The following is a 27,803-nucleotide window of genomic DNA, read 5'->3' as shown; positions in this document are numbered from 1 at the left end:
AGTATCGATTGAAGCACTGGCTCGTCAGTTCCTGGACTTTAAAATACATTTCTGGCACATTTTATGAGCTTCAGTTGGTGCTTGAGTAAAACCTCACCCTAAACCATTTTGGCTTTGCTTGTCTGATAGGCTAGGTGTTATTTTATTAGGAGTATAAATGCCACTGGGAGAAACTGAATTTGGCTGAGTCAGAAGCCATCAAACAAAACTTTGGTGGAAATTGTCAGCCTCGCAGCAGAACGTCTGAGCTTGCTGAAAACCCACTTGCAATGGAAGGTAAGTGCTTCCGAGCTTTAAACATTAATATTTTGATCCTAAGTATTTGTTTTCTGATAATATCATTGCAGCATTGGCATAACATTGTGCTTTGTGAGTTCAATATTTATACAGCAGCTGGATGTATGCTACATGTGCAGCATACTATTTTGTGGGGCACCTACTCCATGTAAGTGGCAGGGGCATAAGAACATAAGAACAGTTATTATGAGCCAGATTAAATGATCCATTTAGTTTCAGCTAACTGGGTACCCCTGGGAAATGGAAAAAGAAAAGAAGCAATGGTGATATCCACACCTGTTATTTGTCCCCTGCATCTGGTATATCTTCCTACAACATGGATGTTCTGTTTCTGTCTGTTGTGACCACTTGCTTCTGACAGGCTGTGCTTGTCATCTCTTGAAGGTGAAGATGTGGGAAGTTCTAGAAAATATGCAGATTGATTGCTGCATCCCCAGAATTAGAAGGCAATGCAAATGCTTATCCCTTTCTGTATGTAGCCCAAAGTTTAGTATTGGTTGTTGTGTTCTGTCTCCTTAAGCGGCAAGCCAAGAGGCCTAGCATGAGCAAGCCATGTAAGCAATTTGGAAGAAACCATTTCACTTTTGAAGCAGATGCCTGGATTGGGTGATCGGGCCCGCATAATCACTTTAGGGCCCCGAGCAACCCCAGGCCTAGAGGGAAAGTTTAGTATTCATAATATCATTACAGCTGCACATTTTGTCATAAGAAAAAAACACACCCATGACTGATTATTTGGTGTGTGCTGTTTCTATGAGGAATCCGAGATCTAGGAACCCTGTGAAGAGTGGAGTGGTGGGGGTTTGCCTCAAACAGTGATTAATAGCATAATAGCCATTAAATTGATGGTGGAAGAAAAAAGTAATGAGAGCCAGGGTGCTAAAATAAGCACAAAAAGACAGATCTCAGCATGATACCTGCAACTCTAGGCGAACGCTAGATGTGGCATGACTTGGCAGGAGCCAGTAAACAATACAGGCAATAATGGATATATCCAGAGAATAAGATAATGCCAGGCAATAGTCTGTGGGCAGTATCACAGCAGGACCCACCAACAGTGCAACGGGAAGCTAGCAAAATGCTCATTTCCGGATTGGATTAGGTCAGTGGAGCATGGAGAACAGAAGTCTGCTGACCTGCCTCAATCCAGAAATGAGTGTTTCTGCTCGTTTCCAGGATTACTGTTGGAAGTGCTAGTTCCTGGTGTGCAAGGGGTGAGTCCCACAAGTGCAACAGGCACCATCAGGATCACAGTAGTTTGTTTCCACCTAGTGTGCATGATTTTGTTCAATTTTCTTTTGAAGTATTCTCTTTTCAAGAGAGTATTGAATGAAAGCCAGAATGAAAGCCTCTGATACTAACTCAGTAATATTAAGAGGCTGGTGGCATAACTGTACAATTTAAGTTGGCTGATGTCCTGCAGAGCATAACAAATGAGGACTTTACCTATGAAACTGTGCATGTAAATCTAATGATTAACCTACAATTTGGATATGTCCTTCATATTAACTCCACATGTGATTTCAGCAGAATGTCTCAAGACTCATGCAGAGCAGTTGCACAAGAGATCTAATCGGTCTGTTTGGATACAAAGTGGGGTAAACCTGACATTATGGAGTATTAGCTGAAGAAAATCAAAGAAGGTTAAGCTCTGTAATGGATGAGTGTGAAAATATAAGAATCTGTCTACTGCCATCTTTCTTTTTTTAGAGCCCTTGCCTTGAAATGTACATGGAGCAAGAGCAGGATATTGATCAAAGAGTTTCCAAGATGGGATAGAACAGACACATAGGCACAAAATTTTAGCTGGATTTTTTCAACAGCTTAAATCTGCCAATAGCTATAGGAACGTAGTGAGATGAAAGCTGGTTTCAAGTGCATGTTGTATGGTGATTGCAACTGATATAAACTGTATGCTCTGGATAAAGGAATTCCCCTTAGGAAGCTGGCTTAAAGTTGTCCTTTTATGTCTTAAAACAGTGTATTATTGTGTACCCTCTGCTAACAGTTAATAAATAACAGTATACTTTAATTCCTGAGGGGATGCTCACATTCATATATTGCAGCAGAAACTGCAAAGCCTTGTGGTGCCTGAAAGGCAAAGGGTAGGATCCAAACCAGGTCATGCTTTCAGTAGACCCATGGAAATCAATGGGGCAACTTAGTCATGACTAACATAAGTCCCATTGATTTTGTTCAGTCCACTATATGCATGATTAAGTCTGGATCAACATTTTAATTTTAAATTAATGAATTCATTGGTTTTCACATTCTTTCCTGCAGCCCTCGAGGTGAGAAATGTAGACCTAAACTGTGTTCAGAATTGCACTAATCATTGCACACAGTTTTTTAGTGCTCATAAACTCATTGTGAGGAGAGGACAGACCTTTGGGTTCTATCTGCATTTCCAAAATCGGGAATGGGATGATGACAAGGACAAGATCACATTCACGGTGGAGACAGGTAATTCTCCTATATGAAGGGAGCATGTTCCATAAAGTCACTAGAGGCTTTTCTCCTACTATTAAACCGTTTAGCAATCAGGATGTCTACATGGAAATCTTCTGTTTACTGCATTCTTACTAGTTATGTACTGCCAATTTCTCAACTAGAGGATCTTTCAGCCAATTCATACTTCATTTTATGAGCATTTATTTATTTATTTTATATATTCCACCCTTCCTCACAAAGAGGCCAGGGCAGCGAAGAACCTTCATTGCATTAGTTATTATTAGTTATTGCATTCGTTGTTCATGTGAATGATCAACCTCACATGAGAAACCAAACACTGTCATATCAGTAGGGATGTACGAAACACTTACCTGGCTCCGTGCCGGGACATCCGCGGTGGGGGGGAGGCGCTCTGTCCCTCCCCCCGAAATCCTCCCTGGTTGGCTTTGCTCTGCGGCAGGGCCGTTGAGAGCTGTGTTTGGACAGGAGGGAAATACAAACTCCGCTGCATATGGACAGGTGGGGGAGGGGACTACGACTGAATATGGTAGCGAAGGTGGAAAATCAGAGCACATTAAGGGGAAATACCGGGATATTAGGATATTGAAAGCAGGAGCACGGAAGTGGGAAATTCTGGTTCCAATTCGAGGCAGGTACTGCGTAGTGTGAAAGGCAGGCGATGAAACCTCATTGGAAGCGAAAAAAGGCAGTAAGTGTAGATCCAACCATAGTATTCCATGGATACTCTCCTCCAACATTACCCTGCTCACATGCAAATAGATCACTTGTCTGAAGAGTTTAATGAGCAACAAATAATCTATGCATTGAACCTATGGTTGTTTATTGAAAGTAAGTTTCTCTGAGTTCAATGGGCTTACTCCCAAAGAAATGAGAATAGGATTGCAGCACCATTGAACATATGGGGAAATAGCTAACAACAACAGACAAAGCAGAGTATTCATGCATAGCACTTCTTTGTAATATGTTAAGCTTTCATTATTGCCTGTTATCGATAAATCAGTGCTTTTCTTTGGAAGCCATCTTAGCTGAGCCTATTGTTACTTTCACATTCTTTTATGAATTTCCGATTGTAAATAGGTTTAGGAAAATACTGTTTATTCACACTTGATTTTTTTTTTTTTTAACTTTCTTGAACAGGTCCCAAACCTTGTGAATCCCTTGGGACAAAAGGTGTCTTTCCTCTAGGTGGATGTCCAGATCAAAGCCACTGGAATGCTTGTTACAAACCCCATCATGAAAGATGCCTCAGTGTCAATGTGTTCCCGCCTGTCAATGCCTGTGTTGGCTGCTACCATCTGAATATGTGTCTGGTGTCATGTGATCGCTCAAACTCCCAAAATCTGGGAGACTTTTATGTCCTCTTCAATCCTTGGTGCTCTGGTAAGAATATGAAATTGCACAGTAGGACATTATAGTTAAGTGAGTGCTTACAGACGTACAGAGTTCATTATGTCTGAGTAGTGAAGTCTTACCTTTGCTTCAGCCATTTGAATCAGCAAGCATATTTCTATAGGCCGGTATCAATTATGCTGTGAGTAGGTAGGCATCAGCACATCACAAATCTGAATAAATTTATATAGACAGTGCCCACTCAAGTATCTTCTATTTAACAGAAATTTGCTGGGAAACAGTTCCATTACTACTGATTAATTGGTACACTCTTCAGTTTGTAGTATATAGATCAAAATTTGTTTGTTGTGTGCTAAAGGAGTGTTTCACACATGCATCTGTTTTCCTCAGTGATCTCATCATTCTGTGATTCACAGCTGAGCTGAATGTGTGAACTGCCTCCATTGAAAAGTATAAGTATTATGTCTGAGGTGGTATGACTTATGTTAAACTTTTGCCCTTGGTATTGGATCTTTCTGTACTACTTTCCTAGAGACCTTGTCTGTATTCCTTTCTCAGATGACCCTGTGTATTTAGACAACCAAGATCAGAGGGAAGAGTATGTCCTGAATGAACATGGGATTATATTCCAGGGTCTTCCCAAACACATAACTGCTCATCCATGGCATTTTGGACAGGTAAATACAACATTCTGAGTCTTGTGTGTATTGTGAATTGCACTAGTGACGTAATCAGTATCAGTATCAGTACAGACAACGTGTGTACTCTTGGACACACGTTGTCTGTGGGATACAGACATAATGTAAAGTGGTTGCCATAAAAAGGAAGAATGGAAGTAGACATCCATTTTAGAGAACCTCTTGGAGCCCACATTCCAGTGGTGGATGGGGCCAAAGGCAAAAGTGGTGGGGCCAAACTACCAAAAATACCAGCATATTTTAGTTTAAAGCTCTTACTGCCAGCACCTAAGCCTTAAGCGAGGCATTTCAACCTTAGGGGAGGCATTTCAACCTTTTGGAATGGGAAAGCCAGGAAAACATCAAATGATCAGTGGTTGGGAGAAAGAGGTTGGGGCCAAGGGAAGGAGATGTGGCCATCTGGGAAAACCCAGGAAGCCAGATTGGGGGCCCATGTGTGCTAGATTTGGCCCATGGGGGTGAGGTTCAACCCCCCTGCTTTAAAAGGAGACAGGAAGGAGATGGGATTAAGTTTCTTGTTCTTTGATGACATAACAGCATAGGACCTCTGCCCTGCCACCCTCTTTGTCTTTTCCTACAAGGGAAAAAAAAACATGGAGGCAGAGCTCCATCATATAATTTACTCTCAGCCCTTCATGAGGTTGTGATTTCCAAACACCTGCATGTACATCAGTAAAAGCACTGCTTTCACCATTCAAGGAAGGGCTTTACATTTATTGATCAGAGATGTGCTCACAATTCCAGTGTGGTGTAGTGGCTAGAGTGCTGGACTGGGAGTTGGGAGATCTGGGTTCCCACTCGGCCATGGAAGCTCACTGGGTGACTTTGGGCCAGTCACAGACTCTCAGCCCAACCTACCTCACAGGGTTGTTGTGAAAATAAAATGGAGAGGAGAAAAGGTGGGATATAAATGTAATAAATAAATAAATAAATTCCAAGACCTAATTTTCAGGACTGCTTCCAGTGCTACACAGCCAAAAGGACAATGGTATGTACAGTTACATGGGAGTAAATCCCACTGATTAAATGGGACTTACTCCCATCTAAACATGCATAGAATCACAAACTATGATGAAAGAGCCATTGAACTTAGCAGGGTGCATTTCTAAGTAAACATGCATAAGACTGAGCTGCAAATTTGTAAGTTAGTTCTGTGTCTAGAAAACACAGCAGAACTGATTTACGTAGACTACGGCGAAAATAAGGGAACTCTGTGGCAAACTATGGCAAAAAAAGGGAACACAAATGGCGGCCGCTGTAGCCGCCGCCATTTGCATCCCTGTTTTTTTGCTGTGATAGGCTACGTAAATATTTACGTAGCCTATCTCGGCCTCCGCAGGGATGCAAATGGTGTCCCTGCGTTAGCCGTGATAGGCTACATAAGTATTTACGTAGCCTATCATGGCAAAAATGGGGAAGCGAATGGCCTTTGTCCTTGTCCTGTCCTTCCTCCCTTGCAACAGCCCCCCCCCCCCCCACACAGCCAGGCAAGCCGGGCGCAGGGTGAGGGCACTTCTCACAATACACAGGTCATGTAGAATCATGTAAAAAGTAGAGTTTCAAGCTTTGGCCATTTATACAGTACATGTATGTATACCATAAAGCCAAATTCCAACTTAAGTCCAACTTAAGGCTTAGAGTGCAATCCTGTGCATGATTATTCAGAAGTAAGTCCACTGTGTTTAATTGGCCTTACTCCTTAGTAAATTTCTTTCGCATTGCATCCTCATTTCTGTGGGATTGTTGAGATGTGCAGCATAATCCTAAGTGTGCTTACTCATAAGTATACTCTATTGATTCATTGAGGCTTACTTTCTAGTAGGGGTGGGGAGGACGCCTTACCTCCGGGTCTGGGGGGGCATCCACGGGGGGGGGGGAGGCAATCCATCCCTCGCCCCTGAGTCTGTTCAGGCCAGCTCTGCTCTGTGATGATCCTGCAGAGCCGGCCGCCAGCTCTGCAAAAAATAAAATTCTATGCATGTTTAGAATATGGCACGGCAATGGCAGCCAGCTGTATCGCCAGCATTTTGGAGCCGGCAGCCGGCTCTGCAGGATCGCCGCAGGGAGGGAGCCCACCTGGATGAATTCCGAAGGGAGTCAGAGGTGAGCGCTCCGTTCCACCACAGGCCCCAATGGGGTCTGTGGCAGAATTCTTGGACATCCCTACTTTCTAGTAAGTGTGTTAGAATGGTAGTGTTGTCATACATGCATCGAAGAAATCAAGAGTTGCAGACAGAAAAAGCCACAATAAATGTGCTAGTTTTTACAATGCCACAGGGGACTTTGGTGTGGGTGGGTGGGTGGGTTGACACTTAAGGGCAACTGTCCCCTTTCTTCAGTATCCTAAACCAACAAAGAAGCAAATAAATAAAGGTGTAAACTGATTTTTTACCAACAGAGTGTTCCGATGTTGGGACACTAAAATAAATCCAATTTTTCTTCCAGTAGATGCCCGGCAGAGCAGGCGGGACAGAAGCGATCTTTGCCTCTCTGTCCACTTTTCTGATGCTTTATTCATGAGATGCACTTTTGAACATGTTTAGTGGAGTTGTGGGGATGGGAGCGGGGAGGCTTCAGAATCTTCAGTGCCTCCCCACCCTCTTCTCCCTCATTTGCATCCTCACCCAAGGATGCAAATGGAGATCCAATGTTGGGAGAGGAAGCCACTGTGGTTCTTCCTGCAGTGCTGCAAGGGGTTGTGGGGAAAGACTCCCCATTCGGATTTCCCCTTCTGAGGTTGTAGCAGTGTCTATGGCCCTGGAGGGGAAACTCCGACAAATCTTATGGTCCCTGGGATGCTCTCCAGGGACCAAAGGATTGCACCCTAAATCTTCCTTGAAAATTTGAAGCATGACAAATCATTTACATTTAGTTAATGTTCAATCCTATGCATGTTTAGACAGAAAAAAGTCCTTCTGCTCCGAGCATTCCCCAGTCAGCATGGGAATGGTAGGACTTTCGGTCTAAACATAAGGATTGTACCCTTAGTTATTTCACTTGTCGGTTTATTTAGATGCTTAATAAAGCAAATGAAATCTGAATTGGTTGATTGCTGTAATATAAATTCAACATGTTTACAGTTTACAAATGGGACTAACTCATTCCCTTTTGACTTGAAAAGCAGTGTTAGAAGCTGTTATTTTTGTTTATATTTAAAACCTACCCTTCTTGGCATAAGCATCAGTGCCTATATTACATTATCCAGACAATTCCCTCATACTTTTCTAGCCCTCCTGTTTCCCCAGCAGTTGTTTTCTGTTGCGAAAAGTAAATATGTTTCCCAGTATTTGTTTCATATTGCTTCAGAAGTAGCACTCATGTTTTTCTGTGTTTAGTTCCAAGATGATATTTTGGATATCTGTCTGAAAATTCTGGACACAAGTACAAACTTCCTGCGTGATCCTGGCATGGACTGTGCCTGTCGTAATGACCCTGTGTACATCAGCAGGGTGTTGAACAATATGGTAAAGCTGTATTATATGAAAAATGATGGTGACTTTGGTTTCTTCTATTTTGCCTTCTTCAGCAAAATGTGGAGCAGCTCACACGATGGAATCCTATGGGGATATTTTCATAGAACAACTTCTGGCATTAATTTGCCTCTTTCTCTCCAGTCATCAGTGTTGGCTGGCAAATCACAAATTGGCAGCATGCCCAACCTCAGGAAAATTCTGGGCTTGTTTAAAGTTCTAGATAACTCATAATAGAGCCAAGAGGAGGGCATTTTATCTTGAAGTTGAAAATAAGCCCATGGAGGTGAACAAACACCGACACTGGTTTTCCTACCCTGTCAACAAGAGCCCAGTGGGGCTTTGGATAGTTTGGATCTTCTGAGATCAGAGCACTTCTTCATTTGGGCTCCTCACTCTTAGGATTGCTACCTTAATCTTGTAAAATAGTGTAGATTGTTTAATCTATATAAAGCTTTATATATTTTTCCATCCTCTCATGCAAAGAAATGACAATGGTGTTTGGGGGAAAAAAAATCTATGGCTATTATGTAGTACTAAAGGAAGCAGGTTAGCTTATGTATAAAGTAACTATAATACTTGCATGTATATTTTCAGGTGGAGACAGAGAGTACTTTTTTTCAGGCATATGGTGGTCACATTCCATTGTTGTCTTCAGGATAGGAATGTCAGCAAGCAAGAAATGATGTATGATGAACCCATGGCATGATCAAGTAGGGATGTTGCAGGAGTCCGAGAGGGGGATGGAGACTGGCGGAGTCCCCCTCCCCCACGCTTGGCCTCCCAGACTCCAGTCCATGGACCACCATGCTTGCCTGACTTGGCTGAGCTGGGCAAGCGGGGCAGTCCCCGCTAGTCTGCCGAGCTGCCATTTTGTGTAAAAATGGAGGCTTGTTCTTTTACGTAAAGGTCCTTTTATGCAAGTGGCAGCCATAAAGCAGCCATTTACGCAAGATTACAGGTGTAAATGGACCATTTATGCCTGTAATCTTGAGTAAATGGCTGCTTTATGGCTGCCATTTGTGTAAAAGGCCATTTATGTAAAAGAACAAGCCACCAATTTTATGCAAAATGGTGGCTTGCTAAGGGATCGGGTGGCTGCATGCTGCTTGCCGGGTATGGTGAGCAGGAGTGGGTGGCTGACATGCCAGCAGGGGTCCACTTGGGTGAGTCTGTCCATCCCTATGTTCAAGATGGGTCTAGCAGTGCACTAATATACCCTTTAACCTCAGTACCTCTCCGTTTTCAGATTGGTTGTCATAAGAAGAAAAGCATCCTGAAACTTCCATCCAGTAATAACTACCTGCAGGGACTCAATCCTTTAGCGTGGAATGGAAGTGTCTCTGTTCTTCGGCAATGGTATCAGGGCAAATGTAAACCCATCAAATATGGACATTGTGGGACGTTTGCTTCTGTAATGTGTACAGGTAGGCAACATGGACAAGGTCCTAAGAGAGAAACTTATTTTCTAAGTCTCAATCTGTAACTCCCAAATCCAACATCACTGCTCTGGAATATCTCCTGTGGAGCAGATTTGCGGCGTGTGTGGGGGGTACCTGGGGAACTGTGGAGAGAGAAGGAATCCCTTCTGCTAGCAGTGCCTGTTCCACTGGTGGACAGACATAGTTGAATGCAAACCTTTAAAGCAGGGGTGCAGAACGTCAGGCCTGGGTGCCAAATCTGGCCCTCTAGGGTTCCCCACATGGCCACACCCCTTCCTCCGGTCCTGCCCCCTTCCCCCAGCTCTGATCATTTGGTGATTTCCTGGCTTTTGTGCAGTTTCTTCCACTTTCTGAGGCTGAAATGCCTCTCCTAAGACTTAGTTACCGGAAGTAAAATCTTTATACTAAAATGTGCTGGTATTTTTTGTATTTCTGTCCGTGCTCCTTTTGCCATCAGCCCATCCCATCACTGCAATGCCCCCCCCCCCCAAAGCTTGTCCGAAATGGGATTTGGCCCTCGGGCTGAAAGAGTTCCTGCACCCCTGCTTTAAAGCCTCTGTTGGTACTCTTCACAAAAACGTAAATGAACATTCAGTAAAGAATGAAAAGCAAAACCAACGAGCATACTAAGACAGTAAACCGACTTTTTTAAGGAGAAAAGGATGTAGCTTAACAAAAGACCATTTGGAATTCAGGGGAGTAGCACTAGCTGTACAGCTATTAGGTATGGCAGAGAAATCTGAAATGGATTCAAATGACTTTGGTTTTCTATGAATTTGACCTGTGGATTCCGGAGGGGACTGGCATCTTCTGAGCTGTGAGGATTCCACAGACTTGCAGACCTCCTCCTCCTCCTCCTTCCTTCCTTCCTTCCTTCCTTCCTCCCCCTCCTCCTCCCCCTCCTTCCTCCCCCCTCCCCCACCTCTTCCTTCCTTCCTCCCCCTCCTCCCCCTTCTCCTCCTCCTTCCTTCCTTCCTTCCTTCCTTCCTTCCTTCCTTCCTTCCTTCCTTCCTCTTACTTCCTCCCCCTCCTCCTCCTTCTTCCTTCCTCCCCTTCCCTTTCTTCCCCTCCTCCCCCTCCTCCCCCACCTCTTCCTTCCTTCCTCCCCCTCCTCCTCCCCCTCCTTCCTCTCCCTCCTCCCCCCTTCTCCTCCTCCTTCCTTCCTTCCTTCCTCCCCTCCTCCCCTTCCTCTTACTTCCTCCCCCTCCTCCCCCCTCCTCCTCCTTCTTCCTTCCTCCCCTTCCCTTTCTCCCCTCCTCTGCCTCCTCCCCCTTCCTTTCTCCCCCTCCTCCCCCTCCTTCTCCTTTGATATCCTGAATTGTATGCAAATGTAGTAGTACAAAAGTTACCAGAAAACATGCTAATATGTGTGTGCGTGTGCGTGTGTGTAACATTTTATACATCTCTGATCTCTCTTCAGCCTTGGCTGCGTAGCACTCTTTTTTGTATGCTCTGCTCATTGATTGTATGCAGAACTAAGAAAAAATAGGCGAAATATTGCACATCACTGAAAATTCCATACATTGTGGCATAATTTTTCAAAGACGGGGAAATTTGATTCCGTGAATGAGCAGAGAACAGAATGAACGACAGCTGACAATCTGTGAAACACACATGGAATGCAATAAACAAAATCTGTACATCCCTACTAGTCACCATATGGAAGCCACATGTTTAAAACTACACGGCTACTTTGAATGGCTGGTTACTCATAATAATGCAAGTGGAAGGAGATATCGTGGAAGAATACTTGTCTACGTAATCCTTACACACTCAAAACTTACTGATTCAGGTCATGGGAGGGGAATGTGTGGCCTTCCAGATGTGATTGGACTGCAACTCCCATCATCCCTCACCATTGGCTATGCTGGCTAGAGCTAATGGGATCTGCAGTCCAATGACATCTGGAGAGCAGCACATTCCCTACCCCTGGCCTAAGTCATTTTGTTTTGGGTGCGTATGGACTAGGTATAAACCCCACCCTGACTGAGGGAGCAATCATATCTCGATTCTCCCAGGCCTCTGATCTCAGAGGCTTATGGGCATCCGATGCAGAATGGGAGGAGCGGTGGAGGCGATCTTCACCTCTGTGCTCCTCCTGCTCTGCATTTTTGCTAAATGGGCTTTTTCACCTGTGTAGTTGGGGCACATGGAGGGGAAGGGGAGGAGGCTGGAGAGGCATGATGATACTTCGTAAACTGGCCTCTCCAGTCTCCTTCCCTCCCCACCCATGGAAACGCCCTGTTACTACTTCTTTGAGATCACTTTCCCGACCTCGGAGAGGGAGCCAGCACAGTTCTCTGTGTACCGGCTGTGAGGGGGAGGGGGACAGGGAATGGAGCGCAGATTACTGGGAGCATTGACTCCGACCTTGGATCTAGGGATCCAAAATATCCTGTGGCTCCTGAGATGCTGTCTAGGGGACCATAGGATTTCTCCTTAAGGCATTGTAATTGCAGGCCTTTGGCATATAAACTGGTCTGCTGTTGAAGGGGTTTTTAATTGGTTGGTGCTGCTTACTTCATGGATTGTTGTATTTCTAATTGTTGGGTTTTATGCTATGTTTTATTTATTTATTACATTTCTATACTGCCCAATAGCCAAAGTATTGGTCAGTATAGGAATGTTCACAACTTTTAATGAAGATGTTGTTTTTAATATGGATTTTATCGTTAGCTGGTTTGAACATCATTTTTTTTTCATGGAAAGGCAAGTTAGAAATATAATAATAATAATAATAATAATAATAATAATAATAGCAGCGGGTTTGGAGCTGGCTTTTGAAACAGGAGACCAGGAATGGTATGATTTGGCATTATGTCCGATGATGGTAGATGGTGAAGAAATATCTGGTATATATCTTTGCAAAAACACATTGACAAAGCTCCAGTAGCCTTCTCCCCCTGCCCATCCCCCTCAGTGCTAGAAAACCATGTCTGTTGACATTAGATATTACTGGTTGGATTGTCAAATAAATACATAGAATTAGATTGTAAAAAAAAAAACACCTTACTATAAAGAACTTAGAATCAATTTGCAAATGTGTTACTGGGCATATCACTTACAAACACATTGGCTATTTATAATAGAGCCAATATGGTGACCTAAAACTTAATTCCCTATAATAGCAAACTCGGATGGTTCAGTGCCAACTGGACTAGAGCCAAAATGGGGCAACTGATAAACAAGGAGATGGTATCAGCATGCTCAGATGAACCCAAAGTATGCAGAAGTAGAAAACCTTTTAAAATAAATACCCAAAGGGAGAAGAAATATCCCAAAGCATTCCAGTGAGAACTGAGCTTAGTGGCCTCCAGGAATCATGGCATGCTGCATGTCATTTGTAACAGAAAAATGGAAAACTGGGTGTGGGGTGGGAGTGAGTAAATTTGCCTGCTTGAGCTCCTTACAGCTTATTGTATCCTGGAGGAGGCATGACTGGTTGGAATTTGAGGATGAGCACTCACGTTTGGTGTTGAGGATATGAACATTTAGTTGCAGGTCCCACTTGATAAAATTGAATACTAAAAACGGAATTTGCTCAGTGTATTTTGATCACCAGGGCCCTCTTCAATTCATTCTTCCAAATATAGATTAACTAGGCTTTCTTTGTAATTAATTCATGCACTTTGATTGTTCAGGAAGCAAGGTATACCCTCCTCAGGCAACAAACCATCTGCTTATCATAGTCTGTGTAGCATGATTTCATAAGGAATTTGTTTGCAAATAGTTACACACACATTCTAAGACTTATCTGAAATACCGTATTCTCCCTTATGAGCCTACTCGTGCCCTGAGATCTTCAGGAGAGGCCCTTCTCGCGGTCCTGCCACCATCACAGGCACGTCTGGTGGGAACGTGGGAGACGGCCTTTTCAGTGGCTGCCCCAAGGCTCTGGAACTCCCTTCCTAGGGAGGCGAAAGTGGCACCCTTCTTGATATTATTTTGCAGGCATGTAAAAACTTTTTTGTTCTGGCAGGCCTTTGGGGATAGCTAGTCTGGACCTGTGAGAATGCGACGGATGGATACTAGGGATGCTCTGACTTGGATTCCTGCATTGAGCAGGGGGTTGGACTCGATGGCCTTGTAGGCCCCTTCCAACCCTACTATTCTATGATTCTATTCTATGATTCTATGATTCTATGGTTCTATTTCTCGTTGTCTTTTAACGTTTTGATATTTTATACAATTTTAATATGATTGATGATTTAATTATATTTTAAACTTTTGCGTACTATAGGTTTTAACTGTACAAGTTTTAATGTTGTAAAGCCGCCTTGAGTCCCAGTATTGGGGAAAAGGTGGAATATAATAATAATGATAATAATTAATAATCAACAATTTATAAGCTAGTCTTCTCTGAGTTAGGAAATCTGGTCTCTTGTCTCACCATTGTTGGGTTGTCCATATGTACTAAAATTTCCCTAAGGTTCAAAGTTTGGGTATTTCATCTCTTTACAGTTATGAGGTGTTTGGGAATCCCAAGCCGAGTTGTCACAGGCTTCTATTGTCCTTTAAATGCTGCTGACCCGCTCAGTGTCCAGGAGGTTTTTGACTATACAGGCAAAAACTTAAATGGCAAAGAACATACCTGGTAAGTGTGTGATGGTCAAGATGTTGTGGCTTGTATCAGAGATCAAGAATAAAATCAGAGCAGTCTAAGTCTAGTGGACAGATTTCTAGATATGACATGGAGTCATGCGTTCACTAAAGAGTAAAGACCCCGTTGGTAGCCTTGAAAAAACAGATCTCTTGCAATTTAACTTATAATGCTATCTGCTATATCTGTCAGTGGAGTAATATAGATGTTCATATTTTGATTTTCTTTACCAAAGTTGATACTTCCCTGGAGTGTTAAAGCCAAGCTGAAATTCTAAATAAATAAATTCAAGTCCAAAAGCATAATGGTTTGGATTCAGGTCTGCCCTTTTGCAAACAGAAAGGCAGATGGGGCTGAGATCCAGTAGAGGCTCCCCTCTGGATTTCACTGATTTTTGCTGATCCCTCCCTTCCCCCTGTAATCCTTGGACCCTGCCAGGCTGTTTAGGAGGCCTCCCAACCCTCTGGAGCAGATTTTCAGGGGGAGCTGCAGAGGGAAGGAGTAATCCACTGAAATTGTCTCCCTGCTTCCTCCAGCAGGGCACCCCTTGAACAGAATTCTGCTCCCAGGTATTCTGGATCCAACCCAATATATTTTCTTACTATAAAAGTTCACTTGACCTTTGCCCTAGCTTTCCATACAACACTGGATCTTTATTATAAATTACAACTGAATGTTCAGGTTTCTTCTATTCTCCGTTCTACAAAATGTGTTTGGTATCCCACATTTTTATGGGGATTTATGATGTATCTACACTTTTACATGCTGCAGGATATATCATTGCTGGAATGAATCTTGGATGGTCCGAAAAGACATAAATCAATCTGGAAGTGATTGGCAATATCTGGATCCAACACCTGTAGAGACTAGTAAAGGTAAATGAAGCCTCTGGCCCAATCCAGAGATAGTGAAGTGCAATAAGGTGTTGGGTATGATTAGTAACCTCAAAATAATAACTGTTGGACTGATAAAGGAGGTATGGCTGTTATTTCCATGTTCATGACAGATGTGAAAGAGTATCCTCATCTGAACTGTGCAATGCTGCGAGATTACATTGGCACATTCTTTTGCTTATGTTGATGCATGTTCTACCAGGTTTGCAACTCATTTTGTGCACAGCAGTCTGTTTACCTTCATAAGCAGCATGACAGATCTCCAAAAGATAGATCTCTGATCTGCCCTTCCTCTCTGCCTTGTATGGCTTTATACAATTGAAAGAATCATTCCAAGCACATAAGCTTCCTACTCCATACCTAAAGTTCAGGATGAATGTTTCCAGCCCAGTCGAATTATTGAGTAGACTTGCAATAAGTCACAAGCCTGCACAGCTTGTTACCTACCAAGCTGAATACAGCATATATTGAGGGTTGCCTGGTGAACTGTAGTAGTTTATTTATTTAATTTCTACACCGCCCGATAGCCAAAGCTCTCCTATGTGGTAGATTCTTATGTGGTCGTATTACTCCACCCTATACTGCTTGAGTAACGTAAGAAGCCCCAGTCCATGTGGAAGGAGTCCAGACTGTAGGTTATTTCTATGCCAACATGAACCCTCCAGAAAGTGTAGGCTCCTCCAAATGGTCTGGACTTTTACTGTTATTCCAGCAGCATGGGAAAGACAATTACTTCAGTGGCTTCTATGATGTCAGCATAATTAGGACCCTATTTTTTCATCTCAGGCCAGTAGCAAAATGGGAGAGTTAGCAAACACCACCATACATGGCTGGCAAGCTGTGTTTGGCTTGGTGAGTGACATGTTGTGCTGTCGTATACTGCATTAAAAACCCTAATAGCTATTTCTCAAGTCCATAGACTTTCACAGTGAGATAAAGGCCTCCTTCACATGGAGCTTTTATCCTGCTATTGAGATTGCTCACTCACAGAACTTTGTGGGTCCTTTTCATGACATTGTTAACCTCCGGGGCACATCCAGAGGTATTTCCTGGTTATTTCGCTCCAAAAAGATCTGGAATGAATGAACCATTTTTAAAAGTTGGATTGTTATGCTATTAAAACAGCCACTAGATGGCGTTGTTTCATTGTGTTCTATGGAACCTTGGAAATTAAAAGCTTCCCCTCTCAGCAACCACGTGGTTGCTGTCTGGGAGACTGCGATAAATGCAGAAAGGCTCTAGAACTGGAGGACTGAGGAGGTTTTCTTTAGTGTAAAGGCAGCCAAAGGGGTAAACCTGAATTCTCTGGGCTGCCAGGGCTATTGTTAAGACAAATGTAGATTCGTAAAGATTATGGTAGCCCATTATCTAGAATACTATTAAACATTGTGGTAGTCATTATTCAGCATACTTATTAATAGGGTTGGCGGAGAATTTCTCCCCGAAACTTCGGGGGGCCGAGCGCCAACGTGTTCGGCCCCCCGAAGAAGTTTCGGGGAGAAATTCTCCGCACCCCCCTGCCCCCCGCACCCCCCCTGGGACGGGACTTACCTTTCCCGAACGTCCCTCCCAGCGGCGGGTCCCGGCGGTGGTTCGTCGGGTCTTTGTCAGGGGCGGGGGCGGCAGCCAATCTTTCGACCGGCTGCCGCCGCCGCCATTCCAATAAAACTAAAAAAAACCCCACGCCCCCGTGATAGGCTACGTGACGATTAATGTAGCCTATCACGGCTAGATTTGCAAAGTCAGCCGTGATAGGCTACGTAAATCGTCACGTAGCCTATCACGGGTGACTTTAAAAAAAAAAAAAGCGCGTACGGCTAATGGCGGCCCCCATAGGGAGCCGCCATTCACGTTCCTTATTTGGTCGCTGTAGTCTACGTAAAGATTTACGTAGACTACGGCGAAAATAAGGGCAACGCTATTTGCGTTGCCCTTATTTTCGCCGTAGTCTACGTAAAGATTTACGTAGACTACAGCGACCAAATAAGGAACGCGAATGGCGGCTCCCTATGGGGGCCGCCATTTGCGTACGAGCTTTTTTTTTTTTTTAAGTCACCCGTGATAGGCTACGTGACGATTTACGTAGCCTATCACGGCTGACTTTGCAGATCTAGCCGTGATAGGCTACGTTAATAGTCACGTAGCCTATCACGGGGGCGTGTTTTTTTAAAAAAACTTTTTATTTCGCGTCCGGGCGAGGCGAGGCGCCTCCTCCCCGGCCTGAATTTTGGCCGGGCGAGGCGGGAAGCCTCCTCCCCGGCCTGAATTTCGGCCGGGCGAGGCGGGAAGCCTCCCCCCCCGGGCTGAACTTTGGGGGGTGAGCAGCAAAGCGCCTCCCCCCCACCGTGAAAAGCTGCGAGACCAGGTAAGTGGCTTTCGTGCACCCCTACTTATTAATGAGCATGTTTGTCTTTGTTTAACTTAGGGTCAGTGTGCAGCGGTCCTATTTGGGTCAAAAGCATCAGAGATGGAGATGTGGACATGGACTCTGATGGCCACCGTGTATTTTGTATGCTAAATGCAAGGAGTACTGCTTGGGTTTCTCAAGGCAGAGGCAAGAAGACAAAACTTCACTGTGATAGCTGGCCTTGTGGGCAATGTATTAGCACCAAGAGTGTTGGTAGGGATCTCCGTGAAGATGTCACTGATGCTTATAAGCATGAATTGGGTAATGACCAATTAATTTTACTCGGAATAAGTGATGTTTAAAATGTTGATAGCAGAAAATAATAAAAGTTCATGAATATGTTTAGTAATATTTTATTGGATTTTTCAATGAAATAATGTAGTTAAACCAAACAAAATGAAAACATAAATACAAAGAAGACCAGAACATATAACCAAAACTGAACATTGTCATTAATTAAGGCAGATCTTCACAGAATTTAAAATAACACAACATTCATAGAGTAATCAAGTTCTTCCAAAAAGACCTCTGTTGAATTCAGAAATGCTGTACTGAAAAATTATTATTCATATATGTAAAAACATAAGCCATCTGTCAATAAATGGGTCAATTGTTTAGCTGTTCATGACCATTTGATGTTCCTTTTTCCAGGTTCTGTGCAAGAGAAAAAAGCCCTCTATAAAGCTTGCAGAAAAATTAATTCTCGATACCTCAATGCTCCAAATTCTGAGATAGATAAAGATATAGCATCCCACAGAAACAGAAGCCTGAAAGACACTGGGATTATAATGAAATTTAAGATGGCTAATTGTCCTTTATATGGTCAAGATGTTCAAATAAACTGGCTGCTTGAAAACTTGTGTAACGAGACCAAAGAGAGGAAATTCAACCTTTGCGCTCAGGGAATGATGCACAATGGATGCTCTTTGGATCAACTCTGGAAAGAGAGTATGCATGTCATACTGGGCCCCAAAGAAGGTAATATATATTAAGAGAGAGAGAAAGAGGGAGGTATGCGGGTGTACACACACACACACACACACACACACATATACTGGAGTGTATCCAGACTTAGTCATACTTAGAGAAGTCATGACTAACTTAAGTTCCATTGATTTCAATGGGTAAACTCATGTGACTAAGTCTGGATATAATTCCTTCCACAGTGTTTTCAGAGCCATTTGCAAAAAACAAGTTGTTGTTCTTTTAATCAAGCTAAAATATAACGATACAAAATTTTGGAAAATATTACCAAAAGGATAATAATGTTAGTGTCAGGTGAACTTAGTTTGTTTCACAAACAGGTACTATAACTGAAAAGGCCCTCTTTCTTATTGCTACCTCCTTCACTTGAGATGGCAGGGACACCAGGCAGATTTTTGCAATGCAGAAATATTTGTGGGAGGGCAAATTTTAAGTTGAAATTAGATAATTTGAAATAGTGCCTTTAAGACTGTCTTTTGCTATTTGTTACATTTGTTGATTGTTGTAACTTGTAAGTAAGGGCATGTTTTGACAGAAACAAATCCTACATGCTGGCTGGGGATTGCTGGGAGTTCTAGGACTTCTTTCTGTCTAAACATTCATAAGATTGAACCATTAGATATGTAAAGCAGAAAAGAGCCTCCCCAAAATTAGATTTTGCTGGAAAGGACTAAGAAAGAAGGAAAGAGAATGACTCTAGCCAGAAATGGACAGCAAATCCTGGAATTTCCTAGAATGGAAATTCTAACTCAAAAAGTGTGTTTATTAAATATTTCCTTGCAGTGAAAACAATCCTGATAGATATACCATATGATGATTATGGATCTTACCTTTGTGATCATAATATTATGAGAGTGGTAGCAGTCTCAGTGCCAGAGCCTAAAGGAGAGACCATGATGGTGGAGAGGGATATCTTGATTGACAGTCTACCCATTGAGATAAAGGTAAAGATCTTTTAGGCTCTTACAGTGGATTAACAACAGGCTAACAACAGCAAGTCAGCAACAGGCTAACTCAATTCACAGTTGAGTGTTTCTACGTCCCAGTATATAGCCAAGATAGGCTTGAAGTAGCTGTTTTATTGTTAGTTTTAATAGCATGTCAAAAGGAGTTCTAAAGGTTTATTATATGAGAGACTATTATCTACATTTCATTTAGTAAATGTATATTGCTCTGTGCCCTCCAGTTCCCCAAGTGCTGACAATTTCTAGGGATAGCATTACTTGGATTTTGGTTTCCTTTGGAGGAAAGAGTAATGCAGGCACCTGGTCTTTTTGGAATATTTGGTTGATTGGGATTTCTGGCTTCTCACTTTTCCAGTTTGTTTCATCCCATTTCTGCAGCAGTTTACAATTTTCTTTTTAAGGTTAGCATGAACACATTTATGTACTTCCATGTACATTGATGCACATTTCTCCTAATATATGCATTTTTGTATGCAAGTTTGCCTAATGTCCAAATTTTTGGTAAGAAATGTTCCCTAATATTGTGAACGTTACTTTTAGGGGTGTGCACCAGTTCCAAGTTTCCATTTGGACCCTGATTTGATGATTTGGAAAAAATCAAATTTTAATCCGACCAATTTAGCTACCACCAAATTTAGCTTAGGGGCTGAATCCAGATCTCAATTCAGAAGTCTTAAGCTTCATGCCTCCCATTGATTATCCTTGAAAAAATTTGCAGGCATAGTTGCCCCTTGTGGTGATAAAACATGCCAAATGTCAGACAAGTAGGTGCAGGAGGCTTTGTGCCAGATGCCTTTAATTTTTTTTAAGTGAACTGCTGATAATATTTTTATTTCCTGCCAGAATTAGATGACATGTACAGGCATAGTCGCTACTTCTGAGGGGATCAAGCCTCCCAACTTTTAGCCAAATAGCTAAAGGGTATTTATGCAAGACCAGCATTTACAGTTTGGGAGTTTCCAAATAAGGATGCACTTATCCTCCTATGTTCTTTGTGGGCAATTGTTATGAAAATGGTGCACACCATAGAAGTAGCCCTAGCTAAGAAACCTGCAAAGTTTCAGAAGGGTAGGTGCAGTGGTGTTTGTGGAACAGTATTCAAATTGAAATGGACTTGAGCACACTCCAGGAGAGAGCAGAGGACAGGAAGGCCTGGTGTGCTTTGGTCCAGGGGGTCACGAAGAGTCGGACACGACTGAACGACTGAACAACAAATTGAAATTGAAATTTGGACTTGGCCCCTACCCTTCCCTCCTCCGTGGTTTTGATTGGGGGGGCAATCTGTATGAAAATGGCATACATCACAGAGGTGTCCCTAGTTAAGAAACCTGCAGAATTCCAGAAGGATCGGTGCAGGGGCCAGGGAAGGATGATGAATGAAAAACAGTTCCTAGGGGTGTACGAAACCCCACTTACCTTCCTCCGCTGGGGTCCGTGGGGGGGGCAGGTGATCCAGTCCTCCCCCCAGAATCCTCGATGGGGGGGAGGCGATCCATTCCTTCCCCCCCGGAATCCTCCCTGGCCAGCTCTGCTCCGTGGCGTATCTGCGGAGCCGCCGGCCGGGCTGATCCGCAACTGGGCTGCTGTGGACGCGAATGGCGTCCTGCATAGGGGATGCCATTTGTGCCGCTGCTGTAGCCGTGATAGGCTACGTAAATATTTACGTAGCCTATCACGGCTAAAGTGGGGACGCAAATGGTGTAGCAGACACCATTTGCATCCCTGCTTTATTTAGCCTATCACGGCTAAAGCAGCGATGGAAATGGCGTCCCCTATGCAGTACACCATTCGCGGCCGCACACCAGAGCAGCGGCCAGTAGCGGCCGGATTCAGACTGCTGTAGGCAGTCCATGGGGACTTCATGGGGTGGTGGTGGGGATTGCTCCATTCCACCACAGACTCCGGGGAGCCGGATTCTAAAGAATCCAGCCTCATAGGAGTCCGTGGCAGAATTCTTCGCCATCCCTGGTTCAAGCTTCTTTTGTTTTTTGCTCTGTTAGCAGCAAAGTCCCAGAAAGTGCAGTAGGACAGGGGTGGATGATGGATGTGGAGCATACAGTGACAAGAGGCAGAAGGACTAGAACATCCAGCATTTTTCAAGGCCACACCCAATACTACAGCCTCTCAGGTCCATGGACTCCACAAATACTCTTCTAACATTCCTGCTCCTGGTAGACAGAATTAGGGATGTACGAAAGTCACTTAGCTTGTCGACGGGGTGATTAGCGCTGGGGGTGTGTGCTGTGCACCTCCGCACCTCCCCCGGAAATCCTGATCTGGCCAGCTCCACTCCGCTGAGATTCCGCGAAGCTGCCGGTCAGGGCCGCCCGCAGCCAGACATCCAGCCGCTGGGCAGCCTTCTGAAGCCCCCCCACCGCGTACGCAAATGGCGGCGGCTACGGCGGCCGCCATTTGTGTTCCCCATTTCCCCCTGTTTTAGCCTACGTAAATATTTATGTAAGCTGTTACGGAGAAAAAAAAAGGAACGCAAATAGCGCCCACTATGCTATTTGCGTTCCCCTTTTTTTGCCGTAATAGCTTACGTAAATATTTATGTAGGCTAAAACAGCGAAAAATAGGGAACACAAATGGTGGCTGCCGTAGCTGCCGCCATTTGCGTATGTGTTTTTTTTGTTTGTTTGTTTGCTTGCCATGATAGGCTACGTAAGTATTTACGTAGCCTATCACGGCAAAGGCAGCTACGCAAATGGCGTGGTGGCCGCCATTTGAGTCCGCAGCAGCTGGCCGAGAGACCAGCTGCTGCTGCCGGAACATCCGCCCCAGGTAAGCTTTCATCCCGGGGTGGATTCCACGGGGGGTGGGAGGCCGTTCCGCCACGGGTTTCGGGGGGCCGAATGCCAGTGCGTTCAACCTCACTGAAATCCATGGCGGAATTCTCTGCCATCCCTAGACAGAATGTGCAAAGATCACCAAACACTGAAACAGCCTTCCCAATATATTACTTCAACCCCTGCCCCAAGGAACTGGATTGGAGAGTCATGATAAAACCATCCAGGGTGATTAGTAGGGATGGCAGATAATTCCACCATGGATCCCAGTGAGGCTGAAGAATCCGTCCCCCTGGAGTCCGTGGCAGAATGGAGCACCTACCTCCGCCTCCCTCTGGAATCCTCTTCGGCTGGAACCTGCTTGCGGAGATCCTGTGGAGCCGCTGGCCAGTTCCGGAGCGCCAGTGATACAGCTGCCATTGCCGTATCGCTGGCTGAGGGGGACTGTCTCTGGACGCAAATGGCGTCCAGTACTAGGGATGGGGAAGAATTTCTCCCCGAAACTTCGGGGGGCCAAGTGCCAACGTGTTCAGCCCCCCGAAGTAGTTTCGGGGAGAAATTCTCCGCACCCCCCCACCCCCCCCCCCGGGACAGGACTTACCTTTCCCAAATGTTCCTCCCGGCAGCGGGTCCCGGCGGCGGTTCGTCAGGTCTTCGACAGGGGCAGAGGCGGCAGCCGGTCTTTCGACCGGCTGCCGCCGCCGCCATTCCAATAAAAGTAAAAAAAAAAAAAAACGCCCCCGTGATAGGCTACGTGACGATTAACGTAGCCTATCACGGCTAGATTTGCAAAGTCAGCCATGATAGGCTACGTAAATCGTCACATAGCCTATCACGGGTGACTTAAAAAAAAAAAAGTGCGTACGGCTAATGGCGGCCCCCATTGGGAGCCGCCATTCCCGTTCCTTATTTGGTCGCTGTAGTCTACGTAAAGATTTACGTAGACTACGGTGAAAATAAGGGCAACCCTATTAATCGTCACGTAGCCTATCCTGGGGGCGTGTTTTTTTTTTTAACTTTTTATTTCGCATCCGGGCGAGGTGGGAAGCCTCCCCCCCAGCCTGAATTTCGGCCGGGCAAGGCGGGAAGCCTCCCCCCCCGGCCTGAACTTCGGGGGGAGCAGCGAAGCGCCTCCCCCCCACTGCAAAGCAAGCTGCGAGACCAGGTAAGTGGCTTTCGTGCACCCCTATCCAGTACACCATTTGCAGCCGTACAGGTCTTAGTTTAAGGTAAATGTAGCCGTAAATGGCTGCATTTAGCATAAACTAAGACCTTTACGGCTGCAAATGGTGTACTGGACAACATTTGCATCCCTGCTTTTTTTTCCACGCGATAGCCTATGCAAATATTTGTGTAGCCTATCATGTGAAAAAAAGCAGGGACGCAAATGGCGTCCACTATACCATTTGCGGCTGTAAAGGTCTTACTTTAAGCTAAATGCAGTCATTTATGGCTGCATTTACCTTAAACTAAGACCTTTACGGCCACAAATGGCGTACTGGATGCCATTTGCATCTGCAGTCAATCCCCCTCAGTCAGCGATATGGCAATGGCGGCCATATTGCTGGCGCTTCGGAGCTGGTCGGCGGCTCAGCAGAATTGCTGTGGAGTGAAGCCGGCCGAAAAAGATTCCGGGGGAGGCATGGATTGCCTCCCCCCAAGGGTAGATTCCTGGCCAGAACAGCAGGTAGGGAATCTGCCCATCCCTAGTGATTAGAAGCTATTGGTTCAGGCAGTGAAAATTAAGTAGGTTCACATTAGAAAGCAAGTGGAACAAATTTCTAACTGATCACTAATTTACAAATATGAAATAGACCACAAATTGAGACAAATAGTAAGGGGAGACACACTCCCCTTACTCCTTGCTTTTGCTGGAGAGTGTGGGAATCTGTCACTTTTCCTATGATCTGATGGCTTTCCCACTTCAAGCATCCTACATTAAAATGCTACTAATAACTATCTCCCACAAAAGACATCAACTTACTATTAAACACAATATCCCAGTCTAGGCTATTTCTGAGGAAGGATATGCTTAATGGTAATACAAATAAAATAAATATTAACCACCAATCTACCAAATAGGCAGTCTTAACAACATGTTGTTCAGAATAAAAGCTTGGGATTTGGGAACAAGGTAAGTAAGTACAAGTGCTTCTTCATTTTTTTAAAAACTAGATTTTAGACCATCCCAAGCTGAATGCACCATGCTCTACAGAAGTCACCTTCTCTAATCCCCTCAAAGAGGACCTCAAGAACTGTGTGCTGAACCTGGAAGGCTATGGACTGATTGGTGAACCAACTGCTACTGAGTAAGTTAAACTACAGGGTTAGTTTGCACCTGTAGTGAGGAGATCCATAGTTCTTGTTTCTACCTCCGCTCTCCCTATCAGCTATGAGGTTCCATCAGAATCTAACTGTCTCACACGTAATAGCCTCAATGGCAATGTTCACTGAGGGCCAAAGCACACATTACTCTAAAGCCATAGAAGCTATGTCTCCCCCCCCCTTGTTTACTCTAGAAAAAGCACAGCGGTCCTGAGCTGGACCCTGGCATAGGGCTAGGGGGGCTTTTACCCTTCCCCCACTCTGTGGTCCTGATCCGGATCACTTCTCCCAAACCTGCAATATATATTGTCAAATATTGATCCATTTGTTTTAATGGATCTCTTGGCAATATAATTTGCAGGTGTGGGCCCCTAGTCCAGATTGGGAATGCAATGTGTGTGTGGGTGTGGGGGGGTAAAGTCTCCCCTGTGCTTACTCTAGAGTAAAAAATAAAAAGCCCATCATTCCAGGAGGGATTTTGATTTGCCTAAACAGTTGCATGTGCAAAGGCCACTAACATAGCAATCTTTCTTCTTTATCTCTTTTGCAGATTGGGAACACTGGCTGCTAATCACAAGGCACAGACTTGTGTAGAGTTCACTCCCTACAGGCATGGCAGACACCAGTTCATTGCCAGTGTCAGCTGCCATAAATTTTGTAACTGCAAAGGATATGCCAGTGTAGACATGGGCAACCTGCCAACAACTTCTGGAGAAGGAGGTGCATAAGCAATATCTAGATTCTAAGAGAAAAACACATTTAATATATTTTGAAATTCTGCTATAGGGAACTGGGTTAAACATAAGGTGTATGTGTTGTGTATATATGTATATTATGGACTAACCTAGATATGTTTGGTCAGATGGAGAAGTGATCAAATATAAGGCCAAATAAATATACATTTAAAAAACATTTTTATGGCCGCCATCAAAATACAAACATATTTTTATGGCTGCCCGAAAAAATGTTGGGCACTTCACAATATCACGGGATCATTATATCTTTAAATACCATTTAAAGATTTTTCTGAGTATATCCAGTTATTTTCACATTTTGGAATGGATGCATAATGTATACAATTACACATGCATTTCAGATATGGTAAGTTGAACACATCTGACATTAGAAAAATGCATCTGTTTACAGACAAGCAACATACATGCTCATTCGGGTATAGGCCCCTAAAACTCTCAAAGTATACTGTTCACTGCCAGCCAAACTGTCTGTAGGCTCAATCTACCTCATGCAATTTTATCCATCGGTTTCTTAGGGAAGTCACTTCAAAGTTTGAAAACAACCACCACAGTTAGTCTTAGTTGTGCTTCCATCACATCAAATTTGAATTTAGGACCTTATAAGTATAGTATTGGACAGAAGTTCTCTGAATAGTAGAGAGATGAATTGCTGACCAAAGCTTTCTCTGGAAAGAACTCTGTTTTTACCTTTCATGGCTGTCTTTGGTGTGTTACTTGCTGGTAATTACAATAGTTCTGTATTCCGAAATGTGTAATTTTTCATTTTGCGTACAATGAACATTTGGTTTCTACATCTTAGTCATTGTTATGGACCTTGTTAACAAGCACAACATAGAAATGGTGTGCCTCTTGCTTAATGCTAAATTATGATAGAGTGGCCCTACTGCATTTTGGGGGTCTACCCAGCTGTTCCTAGAGGCTGGGAGCAAAACTGAACTTCAGCGATGAGGAGGCTATTGTTTATGTTAGCCCATGCCTATGTTTTAAATTTCTCCTGATGTCAAGATATAACTCAATGGCAAAGCTGCGATTAATTATGAATGCCCTATGTTGCACCCCTTTATGGCACTACTCCTAAATATTAGGGTCTAGAAGAGGGATACAGAACCTCAAGCCTGGTGGCCAAATCCAGCCCTCTGGGGATCCCAATCCAGCCCTCTGAGGGCCATACCGGCTTCCCCTGGCCACCCCACCCCCAACCACCTGTCATTTGGTGGTTTCCCAAGTTTTGTGCAGTTTTTCTCTCCATTTTAAAAGGTTTGAAATGTCTCTCCTCAGGTTTAGTTACTGGCAGTAAAAACTTTAGGCTACCATATGCTTGGTCTTTTGCCCTCACCCCCTTTTGCCTTCAGCCCCCGAGAGCTTTTCCGAAATGGAATTTGGCCCTCAGGTTGAAAGATGTTCCGCACGTGTAACACTTTTCTTCAGGGTCTCTACTCTCTAAAGGGGCTCACAGCACACGCTTTGTACAAGGACAATTAACATATATTTTAATATCTTAAGTAAAACAATAATGCACATGTAATAGTTTCACATGCATAACCGTACACTTATTACCAAAACAATAAAACAGTGCACAGAACTCCCAAAGTTCTGTCTTTTAGTTTGAGTCCACAACAAAAATATAAATAAAACTTCTCTCTGAAGCTTGATTTTTCTGCTGGTGGAAGGCAACAGTCTCTACTCCGTTTGCTCCAGCTCTGCAGCAACCTTCTCAAAAATTGGATTAGGACCCAGCAACCCAGGAACTTTGTTAAACAGACGATTCTGCAATATAAAATAACATAAACAAACAAGGAACTTATATTGTTTGTAAAAAAAATCATGACTCTTTAAATTTTTTCAAAAAGAAACCTCCCTACTACCCTGTCTCAATGGTTCAGGGTCTTACAGGGAAAAGAAAGCAACCTTCTTCCCCACTGCATTTTGGTAACTGCCTAAAATGGTGGCCCCTCCCTGTCTCAGTCCTCCTTTACTGAGCATGTGCAAGAATATTCCTCAGAATTTTTAAAGAAAAATATACCAGTGGGTTACACATACAGATATTAAACATGGAGTTCTGGAAAGGTAAAAAGTGGGGAAGGTCTTCAGAATGCTCTCGTCAAATAGAATAAATTGTGATCACTTTCCACATCACATCTTTGAAGACATTTGTAGCTTTAGACTTTTGAATGGAAGCCCCCCCTGTTTTTGGATAACCACTGAACTGAAAACGATCAAATGTCCATTTTGGTCCAAGTAGTAAGTCTACCATCTCAGCTCATGATGCTCCCTATACCAGCCTTCCATGAATGATTCATGTAATCCAAACTGTGTTGTTCCACAGGAAGAGAGTAAATCTGCAAGGGCATTAGCA

At 43.8% G+C, this 27,803-nt stretch overlaps 1 protein-coding gene across 2 annotated transcripts; it reads left to right on the top strand.

Annotated features, from left to right (window-relative positions):
- On the top strand, positions 1-26,282 carry LOC146347145 (protein-glutamine gamma-glutamyltransferase 5-like). 2 transcript variants are annotated; one of them, XM_084849953.1, is made up of 13 exons: positions 1-276; positions 2,581-2,760; positions 3,907-4,149; positions 4,678-4,796; positions 8,153-8,281; positions 9,537-9,714; positions 14,191-14,323; positions 15,101-15,204; positions 17,648-17,890; positions 18,281-18,607; positions 19,397-19,557; positions 24,543-24,676; positions 25,243-26,282. In XM_084849953.1, the coding sequence occupies exons 1-13, from the start codon at positions 270-272 to the stop codon at positions 25,418-25,420; spliced, it is 2,136 nt and encodes a 711-aa protein (XP_084706079.1). In that variant the 5' UTR covers positions 1-269; the 3' UTR covers positions 25,421-26,282. The 2 variants fall into 2 exon arrangements, with proteins under 2 accessions (XP_084706079.1, XP_084706080.1); XM_084849954.1 differs by lacking the exon at positions 1-276 and adding an exon at positions 1,403-1,511 and having other exon boundaries at positions 25,243-26,239.
- Positions 26,283-27,803: the final 1,521 nt, after the last annotated feature.

The sequence above is a fragment of the Heloderma suspectum genome, chromosome 4, assembly GCF_057233095.1.
Source record: "Heloderma suspectum isolate Gila_16-S chromosome 4, 16-S_ref, whole genome shotgun sequence".
NCBI classification, from domain to species: Eukaryota; Metazoa; Chordata; class Lepidosauria; order Squamata; family Helodermatidae; genus Heloderma; species Heloderma suspectum.
This window is presented reverse-complemented; position numbering and strand designations above follow the sequence as displayed.